This window comes from Alternaria infectoria (assembly GCF_024043175.1).
Source record: "Alternaria infectoria strain BMP 0036 chromosome Unknown scaffold_1, whole genome shotgun sequence".
NCBI classification, from domain to species: Eukaryota; Fungi; Ascomycota; class Dothideomycetes; order Pleosporales; family Pleosporaceae; genus Alternaria; species Alternaria infectoria.
In genome coordinates this window covers 3,325,571-3,337,969 of record NW_026250690.1, presented here as the reverse complement: position 1 = coordinate 3,337,969, position 12,399 = coordinate 3,325,571, and the positions used below count along the sequence as shown (strand labels likewise).

Here is a 12,399-nt window from a genome sequence, read left to right as displayed (position 1 = left end):
AGGATCGCTAGCCGACATCAATGCTTTTATGAACCACAAGCCGCAGCGTAAGTAAACTGTTCTTGTATCTTCCTCATCGACGCTGTCTTAATTCATAATTCAGATCGCCCTACCGCGTTGCCCCAGAATCCATGGACGGTGCCTTCGGGGTCTTACACTCGCCCTGATGGATCTGTCGTGTACATCGAGCATCCACACCAGATCCGTAACACTGCGCTCAATAAAAGCGCCAGCTCGAGTATGGAGGTTCTGACTGGAGGATCCAATGGCGCTAGCGCACAGCATGGAGCGAAGAGTGGCCAGTAGTACTGGCTTTATTGACGCGGTACGCGACTAGTTTGATGTACTTGTTTTGTCGCGGTATTGTGTTGATGAATGGCGTTCTGAAGGAGATGGAAAGAGGAAGGGCAACGATTCAAAGCGATGATGTACCCATACCAGTCTAGTCCCAATCGAGCTCGGTGCTCACTCGACCCAGTATTCTCTCCACACCTCCACCACGCTGCATCAAGTTCACGTGAATGCTAACTTTTATAACACGTCTTCACTCATAACAACTTGCTTTCTTCCATCATCGCACCCCATACATTCTCTAATCCTACAATATCAGCATGCCGCCCGCAGCCCCACCTTCCTACCCCCGTCCCGACTTCCTTCGCGAAGATTTAACATGGACACCCCTCAACGGCCCATGGTCATTCCTCTTTGACGACAACGATGTTGGCTTGACCCAGGGATGGCATTTGACCTCTCTCCCGGACAAGATCACCGTGAACCCCACCAACACCAATAGCGCCGAGAACACCGAAGCGCACAGCATCACTGCCAAGATAGCCGCCGGAACCCAAGAGCTGCTGCAGGGGAACTCATTCAAAAATGAACATACTGTACATGAGAAGAGGAACATCCAGGTTCCTTACGTGTTCCAATGCCCGGCCTCCAGCATCGAGGAGAAGGGCGTGCATGAGGTGCTGTGGTACGAGAGGGTCATTGCAGATCCGAGAACTATGGAAGAGAAGGCAGCCGGAAACCGAGTGGTGCTAAGATTCGGAGCCGTCGACTACGAAGCCAAGATCTGGCTTAACGGACGCTTCTTTGGTGGCCATCGTGGTGGACATGTGCCTTTTGACATCGATGTCACGGATGCTTTCACGGAAGAGAAGGCTCAACGACTCACCATCCGCGTATTTGATTCTGCGCATGATCTGACACAACCGCGAGGAAAGCAGTACTGGAAGGCTCAGCCAGAAAGTATCTTCTACACGCCCAGTGGCGGTATCTGGCAAAGCGTGTGGCTTGAATCAGTGCCTGTTGTGACGATTGGAGATGCAAGCGCGGGCACACTATTCAAGAGCAATGATATCGAGAGCGGCAAGCTGGAAGCTAGCATCAAGATCATTGGAAGGTCTGCTGGCCATGCATACAGCGTAGAACTCGAAGCCAGCCTAGCAGGTGTGCCCGTCAGCAAGACGGAGAAGGTTGCTCTTCCACGAGACTCAGACACTGCTTCCTTGAGCACCAACATGCGACTGTCTGACTCCCAAACTTCGCAGTTGCCTGCAAGCCTAACATCCACTGCTCCAACTTCCGACCCGTCAGCATGGCTCAACAACCTAGCCCTCTGGTCTCCAGAGCACCCTACGCTATACGATCTGATCATTCGTCTCTATGATAACGAAGACAAGGTCATCGACCAAGTCCACACAACAACCGGAATGCGTTCTCTCCACTGGGACAACTCCACCTTCCGACTCAACAACCGCCCATACTTCCAAGCGCTCTTCCTAGACCAAGGCTACTGGCCCGAGACCTTCATGACACCTCCATCCTCCGACGCACTGAAGCTAGACATCGAGTTGACCAAGAAGATGGGCTTCAACGGATGCCGCAAGCACCAAAAGGTCGAAGACCCACTATTCCACTACTGGGCCGACCGACTCGGACTGCTAGTCTGGGGTGAAATGGCAAACGCATACGCATTCTCCGAGGCGTATGTAGAGCGCATGGATCAAGAGTGGCGGGAAGCGGTCTTGCGCGATCGAAACCACCCCTGTGTCGTAGCTTGGACGCCAGTCAATGAGTCGTGGGCGTACACTGGTCTGCATACCAGCAAGCAGCAGAGAGACCACATTAGGAGCTTGTACTATGCGACCAAAGTCCTGGATGCGACGAGACCCATCAACGACAACTGTGGCTGGGAACACGTCATCACTGACCTGACCACGTTCCATGACTACGCCGATGCGGATGAGCTTACAAAGACTTGCTCGACGCTGGACGGCATCATGAAGAAGCAGTCGAACCGACCGACCTTCCTTGCACCTATCGAGAGCTTGTCGGATCCTGGGTCGAAACATACTCCCGGTGCACCTGTCATTTGCACCGAGTTCGGTGGCGTCAACATTGCGCGATCGGCTGCGGGTGAAGAGGATAAGAAGAGGGATTGGGGTTACACCACTGCTACTGATCCCAAGGATTTGCTCAAGCGCATTGAAAAGATGATGGACGGTATTGTAGACGGAGGGCATTGCTGTGGGTTCGTGTACACGCAGCTTACAGACATCGAGCAAGAGGTAAACGGCGTATACACACCGGACCGGAAAGAAAAGTTAGATGCTGCTGAGGTTAGGAAAGTGGTTGAGCGCGTTATGGAGAAGTATGCGCAGATGCACAAGTAGTTGCTTGGATCAAATAAGCATGTAGAAAAATGCAAGCATTCACTCAAGTTAGGAGATAGTATCTTCGTAATTTTGTTTATTCTGCGCACGTCTTTGGTGGCTTCGTATTATCATACATGAGTTCTTTTCAATCGTACATCTACCTTCAACCAGTAGCTGTTGGTATCCATCCATAGTTGACAAACACCTGCTGTCGTCATGCTGATATCTGGCAATCGCCCAACCATGATCTCCAATGCACAATATCCGCTTCGCTATTCACAATAGTATGCACGGAGTTTGCAACCAGATCATACGACACGCGACATGCGAGTGACTGGGACCGGTAATCTCCAGGATGCGTGACTCCGGGAACGCAATAAACAGAAGGAAAAGGGTATCGTCCGTAGTGAAAACCGCATAACTCCGCCCGTCCTGCTACCAATGCATGTCAAAGCAATCATCCGCCATAACGTACACCGCTCCTCAAGTATCGCACACTCTCATCTTCAAGACGTCGTGGCTGCTGATCCTCTCGGAGCGGAATGTAGTCCTGGTTCGGCTGGACGCGCCTCTCATACATCCTATTGTCAGGCACGTAAGCACGAGACGGATCAACAGGGTGTACATCATACTGTGCACCTCTCACTTCATGCGCATGCATTCGGTGAGACGGTCCAGAAGCATATGCATATCCACGAGGATCAGCAGGCGCAAGCGGGCGTGCAGAGACATCGTAACCTCTACCACCACTAGAAGGTGGCTGGTAAGGACTGGTGGTCAGATCAATAACTTGCTCTCTAGGCGGCGGTGGCCTTGGCCCATAATTGGGCGCCATGCGCTGGCTCATGTGGAATCCTGCTTGATCATCTCCGTAAGTCCGGGGGCGAGCTTCCTCACGGTATACGGGCCTTAGACGCTTGGCGTGTTGCTCGGCCTGAGACTGTCTGTCATCCGCAAAAGAAGGGAGCGCTTTTCGCTTTGGCGATTGCAGCTCGTTATATGGTCTGTTCGGATTCGCGTTATGGTTTCGGGCAGGCTGCTGAGAAGTTGCAATATGTTGTGGTGATGTCAAATCGACTGTCTCAGGCTCAACAGAAGGGAGCACAACATCTTGGTCTGATGGGCGCCTTGGGTGCGCTAGTGGTCTGTCAAAGGCACTGTGACGAGGTGATGGAGGCTGAACATATCCTTCCTGTACGCGACGAGGCGCAGCGTGCAAAGGAGGGTCGTTATACTGTAACCTCGACGCACCACGATCTTCCTTGATGGGTTGTAGCTATGCGTGTTAGCTCAAGAAGAAGCCAAGGACTAGGATACCGTTTTCTCTCGCTCATAGAGCTTGGTTGTCGAACACTCACTTGGTATAGTTGGCCGTTGATCTCACGCACGATCGGCTGTGCGTTTCTCACACTCTGGCCAGCCTCGGCTGGTCTCGCTCGCCTACAGTCGTGAGTATTAAATTCGATGTCAGCTGTCGTATGCACTTACGGATCGTTTGTCCTCGTTCGCACTGATTGGAAAGGCTGCTGCATAGGTGACTGGAAACGTGAGGTGCCAGATAATACAGGTGGCGGTGGAGGAGCATAGCGCGGAAGGACAATGGTTCTTCTTGATGAAGGTCTCATGTTGCGGACATCCCCACTCGGGTAGTTAGCATGTAGTTCCGGCTGTAGATCGCGCGCAGTAGCACGACTGGAAACAATTTCCATGCTTTGCTCGCGCTCATCAGGCGTGGCCATGGAGCCTTCATCGCTGCTAGCTTCATCATCATCGTCAAGAACAATGACTTCACGGAAGGTTTCCTCAAGTTCGTTGCTTTGCTTTCCGTCTTCATCTCGCCACTCTTTGAGTTTCGCAAGAGAGACTTTCTCGACTTGGCCACGGGCTTCCGACCAACCGTCAGTCTTGAGCAGCTTATCGTAGTCTGTGTATGTGTGGCGGATATGCGCGACAACTGCGAGTTGCACCCTACGAGCCAACGAAAGCTCCTTAGCATTACCTACCCGGTTAGTTCCCTCCTCAAACGCATGAGAAACAATGGCTTGTAGATCTGCCTCTGGTATCTTGGGAAACATCTCGCGAACGGCGCCGTGGATGTAGCCCTTAGTCTCCTTCTCAGTGGCGGGATGCCCTCGTTGTACTTGCCGCGAAGAGTAGTCTTCAAACTCTTGGGCTATCCAGTTGGTTCTGTCACCTTCTTTGTCCTTCCGCAGGCCGCGTCTCTCATCGTAGAGATATCCGAACTTGTTGCAGGCAAGTTCGATGATGGTGAGAGGAAAGTGGTGTCCGACTCGGTGGACGTGGTGGGATAGCTTCTCAGGATCGGAGTGGGTTTTGTTCTTCGGCTTGGCCTGCGACGCTGTCAGTGGATGACCTGTTGGCTTGGGAGGGACCGGATGCTCACAGAGACGATGTGTACGTCAAGGTTGCGCTGTCGACACTGCTCTTTGCACCATTCTGTGAATTCGGGGTGTCCAGCTGGGATGAAACCGAAGCCAGCGGGGGCGTTCGACGCGTATGTCAGCTATTCTACAGTCAGTGGTGTTATATGACGATGAAATCGCGTCGCCGACGGACAATGGAATGTAGCTTCTTCTTCTCTTGGGTTACCGCTTCCAGCACGATCTTGTACGGCTTCTTCTTCTTGACGGCGGCTCGCGACTGATCAAGCGTACTGCCGCGCTGGGGCGGCTGTTGCGCACGCGGATGATATACTCTGGTCATGGCTCTGGTATGCAGATGATGTTCATAGATCCCACAGCGGACCAGGGCAATATGAGTCGCTACTGGATGAGTGAGCACCCTATGTGGCCTGACACGGCGTGTTCAGCGATTAATACGGTAAGCGCAACAGTCACGATGTCGTGCAATTGTCCAGAACGAATCCGGATTGCGTATCTACAAGCCCCGGTCGATGCAAAGGCACAGGCGGGGTGTTGGATGGTACGTGTTGTGGTGTTGAAGAGTTGGCGAGGTTGGCACTGGGAGCGCAGGTGGCGGCTGCGCGCGTCGGCGTTACCTTCCGCCGACCCAGCATCCGAGGTCACAGCGTGAAGTGCTGTGCTTGGGCTCCAGAACATGTCACAGCAAGCAGTTCTTCACGCGTATAGGCACCTATACCGGCACAGTCTCAGAGCTATCCAGTTCTCGAAGCCGGCTCGATATACATTGCGCGACCGCATTCGCCTAGCCTTTCGTAAAGGCTCCGCGACCGATTATGAACCACAGAGGATACAGAACACGCTCGAGTTCCTGCAGTATGCGACTAGGCAGAACGGTCTCGAACACAAGATAGTGAAGAATCTGCTGTTCGTATGGTGGGTACAGAATCATGGAGGTCGCAATAAGCACAACCCGAAAAATGCCATGTATGTAGCCAGTTCTCATCCGTCTTCAATGTCATGCAGCTGACTCTTTCAGGACGCGTGAGGACCTCGAGGTCAAGACCACCGCGTACGATACCTTCAACCATAACATCCGCATGTTGAACGAGAGCATGGGCCTATGCCTTCCAGCCATGACTGTTCGCGACCCCAGTTGAAGCGACCCCGCTATGCCGACACCATTGCTACTGTGGTGCCCACGTCATCTGCGGGACACACAAATGCGAGTAAAGACCTCACATGAAGTCGTCGAGGAAGTTCTCATCGCGGTTCTCGTTGGAGTTTTGCTCCAGACTCTCCTCTGTCATGACATCGTCGTAGGCATGATCTCTCCGCCACGCAAGCTCCTTGCGCTCCTTGGCTATACGGGCCTCTTCTTTGCGCTATAAATCATCAGTCGCGAGTCGAAGTCGCGTGCGCGAACCGAAAGAGTGTGTCTGGATCAGAACACCCGTGGTAGGAGATACAGAGTGTCGGAGAGATTGCAAATGACAGGATAGATCATCAGAACGGACGTAGTTGGAAAAGGGGGTCATGCGAACATAGTACATGCAGAACAAAGCAGGATAACGAGCCTTGGGGAATACACATACCTTGGCTTGCAGAGCACTTTGATCTCGCTTCCTTAACTCCGCCCGCCTTGCTTCTCGCTCCTCTCTTAGGTCGGGGTACTTCTCAACTTTTGTTTTGTTAAGACGGTTGACAATAGGATTTTCTCGCTGCTCCACATGTATGCGCTTCACCTAGTATGCTATCAGCAAACCGAGCAATAAGTTGCGGTCGAGCCAAGGGACGTGACGCAACCGTTTTGTGCCCGCCTGGCAATGCGCTTACCTTTCGCTGATCCTTGAACCCAACTTGACCTACAGCCATACTCCCATCTTTCTTCAGGTTGCTCCAAGGCGTATACACAATTGTAACGTTATCTTTCTTGTTGCCCTCAATACTGTTCGCCTTGGTTAGTTGGGCGCAGTCCACCAGCAACTCTTTGCTCATGTTTTCCCAATCTTCGCCCTCGGGCAACCGGACGTAAATATGGGCTGAGGAGAGATTGTCCGCGTGGAACCAGACATCTTCGTCCCAGCCGTATTTGATAAGCTCTTCATCTATTGAAGCGATCAGTATGTGTGAGTGTAGTTTCGTGGATCTTTGGGAGCACGACAACGGGCCAGAAATTACATACTCTCAACCTTGTCTTTGCCGACGTAGATGAAGGCTGACGGCGACACCGTGTTGGACGAGAAGTAGTACACCATTTTGCGGACAGGAACGCTTGATCTCAAGTGTCTGGGTCAAGCAGCAAGTGAGAAGGTTGCCGGGATCGTGAAATTGGCAAGTACGTGTGGGGTCTAGCGGGGTATCCACAGCCCTAGGTACTTAAGGGTCCGTAGCAAAGCATGCAACACATCACAGTGATCACGACTCGGACGTGAGGATGCAATTTCTCGAAGCGTTGATTTTGCACCTCTTGGATTTTGTGGTCGTAACGTCATAGAATATATACAGGAAGTGCGACGTCTTGCATCACCTACTTCGCGCCCCTTTTGTTTAGAAGCGCGTCCTGACTCTCTTCCTCTTCACCCGGCGCAGCCTCCACGTCATGACTACCAGCTCCATGCTTCAAGCTGTCCATGGGATTATCCTGCCGAGCATGCTTCGCGTACTGGTCGTGGCCCTTGGCTCTTGGGTCGAAGCCCGCGTCATCCAGGTTCTTCTTCTCAATACTTGACGGTAGCTGGTCGCCAGTACCAGTTATGACTTCGCCTGTTTGTCCGCGGTCGTTCACACTGCGCGGTATGTCGAAAGCGTTATCTGCTGCATGTGCGAGATTCGTGTGAGTCTGATCCGGATGGTCAGAGGGTGGAACCTGAATCTTGGTTAGTTATATTGTACTTCACAGAAGCATATGATACCTGGATCCGATGTCGAAACTTACCACGTTCATCTTGCCAGCATCGCCAGGAATGGTTGTGCCCTCTGCAGCCATGTCTTCTAGACGGCCTCCTTGGTGCGGGTCTGGTGCCATGATGTCTGATCTAATTACGATTGAAAGAACTAATTTGAAGTTTATAGACGCCGAGAAACTTGGAATTGATCAGATGGTCAAATGAAGCTGTGTGTTAGCAACAGAGTATTTCCAGCAAGCACGCGAGCTCTCATTATAAACCTCTGTCATTACGTGCCTGAGCACCAGTGGGCCATCTGTCGTCATAATGATGGTGATGTCAGAACACCCTCTTGGTGTGAAGGAATTGTGCTGTGAGGACCGACTTTCCGATGGAGCACCTGGAGGGGCAAGATGCGCCAAGGAGCTCACGTGCGGAACGCGCCGCGTGTGTGGTTCTTTCCTACACGCGACTTGACCTGCGTAAATCCACACAGACTGTAAACAAACAACAAACCCCGCAACTCCAGACTCGTCTTATCTCAAAGAACTCCAGAACTACACAGTACACCGACGATGCCAGCCGCCGAGCAAACCTCAGCCGACGCCCGCCGAAAGGCCGCTCGCGAAGTCATCGATATTCTTCATGAAATCGCAACATTGCTAGTACGAAACATCGCGCCTTACTGAAGCGCCCAACATCTGACATAAGCCCCAGAACACCCACCTTGATCGGCAACAACTGTCTTACTGCGTGTCGCTCATCGAGAACGGCGCGAACCCGGAGGCATTAGCGGTACGTAGCTCTGCGGCACAGCAAGGTGTAACAGCAGATCGCCTCGCGCGCGGTTCGCACTGTCCCTCTGAAGTTGAGGCTTTTTTGGCCCGAGTACTAAATATACTGACTGTGCCACAGAAAGTCATATTGCAGCTACGCGAGGAATACCCAACGAGTTCAGTCGACGGTGACACAGAGGCCGGTGCAGCCGCGCGTTGAACCGATTAGACTCGGAGTCCGAAACTGCTCTTGTGCAGCCTTACACGGCGGTTCGGTGTGTAAGCTTGCAACTTCACTTGCAAACCAACCAAAGAGCGAGAGAGGCAGGTTGACCAGTAGCGGCTGTTGTTCCTTCTTTCCCGTGAAGAGTCTGGAACGCTATCAGTACAGAATCCAACTTCCCTACAGATCGGCGTTGCTAAGCCATCGCCTACGGTTCCGCATGTACATACTTGGCATGCATCATGCAACATTGACGGAAAGCCTGGAAAGCCTAATCTCCCCTTGTACATGGAGGGGCAGTAGCGAGCAACGCGGGGCAAATCTACCAGCGAACCGGAATCTGACGCCAAGGTGTTGATATCGAAAGGTTAATGCATCGTTATCAGTACATGCGGCTTGTCTTCCCACACGTCTATGGATCAGGAAACATGTCGCGATAAGGGCTTCCCGGCTTGCAACCACAGAGTTTGAGGATGGTGTGCGGAACAGCCGGGTATGCGGCCGTATCAGTGAATATTAATCTATGAGCTCCAGGCGGGATGCAAGCCATCATGTCACCGGAGTTGGCCGCTATGCAACTAGAACTGCTAGACACTGTCATTGTGATCTACCAATAAAACTACTCTGTAATCGTCTATTATGACTCTGATGATCTGTATGATGACGATAACGACAAGAGCTCGATACCGAAACGGTAACATGGGAAAACAAGTACGGAAAGCTTGATGCTAGCAACGATAACGATCGTTTGGGGTATCATCAACGAGAGGAAGGGGTATCATCCAGTAGAAAACTCGTCGCCGCGCCAAAATGAAAGCAAAACACCACCCCATCTGCTGCCCTGAAATAGAAAAATTGTGGTATATGTCTACCTGCTGCCCCAAGTGGGCGAGCTCTGACGCTGGCGGAAGTTGCCCTTCGCGTCCGCAACCTTTTGTAGAGCCTTCTCGGCCTTGGCGTCTTGCTTATTGAGGTAACCGTTGAAGATGGCAGGGAGGATACGCTGTGAGTCTGATGTTCTGTTAGTGATGATCTGAGAATATGAGTAGACGTGAACTTACTGGCATGGTCGGCATCAAAGACAATGCCATCTGCGCCTCGCTCTCCTGCCACCTTGACAGCCTCCTCCAGCAAGCCCCCACCAACACCCTTACCGCGGTACTTCAACTTTACAGTCCAAGCGCGTATAACGGCCTTGCCTCGCCTTCTCCTGCCTCGCTTCTTCGCGGCATCATTATCGGCCCAACCCAGTACCAAGGATCCGATGACGTCCTCACCCCACTTCACCACGATGAGCCTGTCATCGCCCAGCCAATCCATGTTGATATCCTCGGCCATACCGATGTAGCCACCGGTCATCCATCGAATGAAGATGAGGAAAGTCATTGTGATGCCTCCAATGGTTGTGGCCAGCATCGTTTTGTCCTCGTACCAGCGTAGCATGTACTGCGCAGCAAACGCCACAACCACAAAGTACGCGGCTAGTGAAACTGGATGGAACAGCATGACCTTGCTGGCGACCTGGCGCTGTTGTGCCACGGAATCTGCGACCAAGCGTAAGCCTTCGATTCGGTCCTCCTCTGTCTCAGCAGTGTAGGTAGAGAGTTGCGGTAGTTCATCTGTAGGCGACTTCGCCGGCGCGTTCGGTTCGGTCGACGACATGGCTTGGGATTCGGCAGGCGAAGGGTACGGATTGTACTGTGCAGGCAGCGTTGAGTAGGACAGCGATGTGGAGGGAAGTTCTTGGACGAAGTTGTTCAATCGGAACGAGGTTGGTGTGGGTAGCGGCGATGGTAGATCTGGATCAATTCTGAGGTTTGCGCTCAGCGACGTCAAGAATGCTGTTGTTGCGCGTTAGCTCGTATTCGTACCCAAATATCTCGCGCGTCGAAGTCGCAGCATGGTTGACATCACAACCCCAGTCGCGGCAACCGAGCACACGACCATCCCCAAGAAAACCAAATAGAGCCAAACATACCAGCACTTGTTCTGAATCCCGGTAAAGACGGTATCGCAGGAATCGCCTTTTCAAAACCCGAGTAATGGTTCACGACAACTGTATCCTGACCCAGAAAGTGTTGTTGTCTTGGAAACGCATGCGGACCCGGCGGAACCTTGAGATGGCTTGGGGGAAGTTGGCGACGCATCCTTCTTATAGAGGCTCAATGCTTTCCGAAATTCGATTACATATACAAGCGTATGTCAAACACGTGGGTGGACCAGCCAGGAAAGGGAAGACAGAGTAATTAAATGAAGTAAGGTGCAAAGTGCGGCGGGAATTGGGTACGTCGATGTGGAAAGGTTACGAGAGGCTAGAAGCAAGAGCCAGACAACCAAAAAAATCCAGATCGCGAACAAGTGGGAAAACGTGCGTTAAAGTATTGGCTTACAAGCCAAGACACCTATAACACAGATCCTTTCAGACACACGATTTCCCGCGTTAACGGGGTCTTTCTTTCGCACGAAGCGGGTCCAACACAAACGCACAAGCCATGTCATGGTACGTTCCGCGCACTTTCTTGGTTGCGTACGTGCGGGTGGGAGCGAAGCGCAGGAGTCGAGGCGCTGCCCGGCTGCGACGACGATCTTCACAGGCCCACCCTGAGCTCACCTTTTTGACCCCCCCTGGTCCGCGGTGCTTCAGCTGCGAAGACAAGTGTATGCGATGGCTATTGGCTGGGGGCCGCAATAGAGATAAGACGCTTGAGGGCCAACAAGACTGCACACAAACGGACCTGGATCATGGGACCAATTCAACGGCCAGAGCGGTGTAGCGGGATTGGATAGGCTGCGGATCCGTTTTGGTGTGCGTCTGCATCTTTGTTGGTTTTTGATGAGAGGTGTGGTGGTTTCTATTTTTCTAGCTTGGCCTTGTACAAGCGGCTATCTGCAAAATGCAACCCATGCAAGACCCGGCCCTTTATGCTGAAGCTTGTTCTTTCTAGGCTGACAAAAGCCTGGATGTGTATACCTTTGTGCATTCTGATGGCACATTACTGCGAAGAATAAAGTGAATCTACCTAGGTATGCTGGTGTGGCTTTTCCAAGGGCAACTTGGAACATCCAGATTCCTCGTACCGTGGCCTATTCCAATTCATGCAACTCTGCCTCCTACGCCTCTCATTCGCCCCAAGGCAGATCTACCTACTACCCGCCGTTCGCTTGATACCCAAAATCTGTCATGATGACAGCCGTCACTCCATCTTCGTCATGCGAGTCCCGCGCCGGGGCTCGCTTGCGCTTACCCTGAACGACCCCTCCAACCCGTTCTCGGCCACTCATGCATCAATCTCAAACGCTTCCTTCGCGCGTCAAAGCGGACAAGCTGAGACTGCGCAAGCATGCGTCTTGTAATACCGTAGTTCGTTTCACGTTCGTTTGCCACGGCCAGCGGCTGTACATGACACCCCCTGCTTTCGATTGACGATACACAGAGACCCACTTTACTTGCTTGCGCGTTGCTGCTGGACG

At 52.4% G+C, this 12,399-nt stretch overlaps 7 protein-coding genes across 7 annotated transcripts; 3 read left to right on the top strand and 4 right to left on the bottom strand.

Annotated features, from left to right (window-relative positions):
- Window positions 1–611: 611 nt before the first annotated feature.
- Window positions 612–2,678, top strand: J4E92_001104 (uncharacterized protein; the record flags this gene model as incomplete). The annotated part of the gene is made up of 1 exon (XM_051492518.1): window positions 612–2,678. One exon carries the CDS (start codon window positions 612–614, stop codon window positions 2,676–2,678), a length of 2,067 nt encoding a protein of 688 aa, XP_051358030.1.
- A 1,272-nt stretch (window positions 2,679–3,950) lies between these two features.
- On the bottom strand, window positions 3,951–5,384 carry J4E92_001103 (uncharacterized protein; the record flags this gene model as incomplete). The annotated part of the gene is made up of 5 exons (XM_051492517.1): window positions 3,951–3,968; window positions 4,019–4,100; window positions 4,149–5,011; window positions 5,065–5,184; window positions 5,238–5,384. 5 exons carry the CDS (start codon window positions 5,382–5,384, stop codon window positions 3,951–3,953), a joined length of 1,230 nt encoding a protein of 409 aa, XP_051358029.1.
- A 354-nt stretch (window positions 5,385–5,738) lies between these two features.
- On the top strand, window positions 5,739–6,201 carry J4E92_001102 (uncharacterized protein; the record flags this gene model as incomplete). Its single annotated transcript, XM_051492516.1, has 2 exons — window positions 5,739–6,028; window positions 6,081–6,201. The coding sequence occupies 2 exons, from the start codon at window positions 5,739–5,741 to the stop codon at window positions 6,199–6,201; spliced, it is 411 nt and encodes a 136-aa protein (XP_051358028.1).
- Window positions 6,202–6,279: 78 nt separating this feature from the next.
- Window positions 6,280–7,299, bottom strand: J4E92_001101 (uncharacterized protein; the record flags this gene model as incomplete). The annotated part of the gene is made up of 4 exons (XM_051492515.1): window positions 6,280–6,426; window positions 6,637–6,786; window positions 6,878–7,149; window positions 7,227–7,299. The coding sequence occupies 4 exons, from the start codon at window positions 7,297–7,299 to the stop codon at window positions 6,280–6,282; spliced, it is 642 nt and encodes a 213-aa protein (XP_051358027.1).
- A 272-nt stretch (window positions 7,300–7,571) lies between these two features.
- Window positions 7,572–8,069, bottom strand: J4E92_001100 (uncharacterized protein; the record flags this gene model as incomplete). Its single annotated transcript, XM_051492514.1, has 2 exons — window positions 7,572–7,910; window positions 7,980–8,069. 2 exons carry the CDS (start codon window positions 8,067–8,069, stop codon window positions 7,572–7,574), a joined length of 429 nt encoding a protein of 142 aa, XP_051358026.1.
- A 435-nt stretch (window positions 8,070–8,504) lies between these two features.
- J4E92_001099 (uncharacterized protein) lies at window positions 8,505–8,925 on the top strand (the record flags this gene model as incomplete). The annotated part of the gene is made up of 3 exons (XM_051492513.1): window positions 8,505–8,594; window positions 8,647–8,724; window positions 8,845–8,925. 3 exons carry the CDS (start codon window positions 8,505–8,507, stop codon window positions 8,923–8,925), a joined length of 249 nt encoding a protein of 82 aa, XP_051358025.1.
- Window positions 8,926–9,796: 871 nt separating this feature from the next.
- J4E92_001098 (uncharacterized protein) lies at window positions 9,797–10,590 on the bottom strand (the record flags this gene model as incomplete). The annotated part of the gene is made up of 2 exons (XM_051492512.1): window positions 9,797–9,939; window positions 9,990–10,590. 2 exons carry the CDS (start codon window positions 10,588–10,590, stop codon window positions 9,797–9,799), a joined length of 744 nt encoding a protein of 247 aa, XP_051358024.1.
- Between the last annotated feature and the right edge of the window lie 1,809 nt (window positions 10,591–12,399).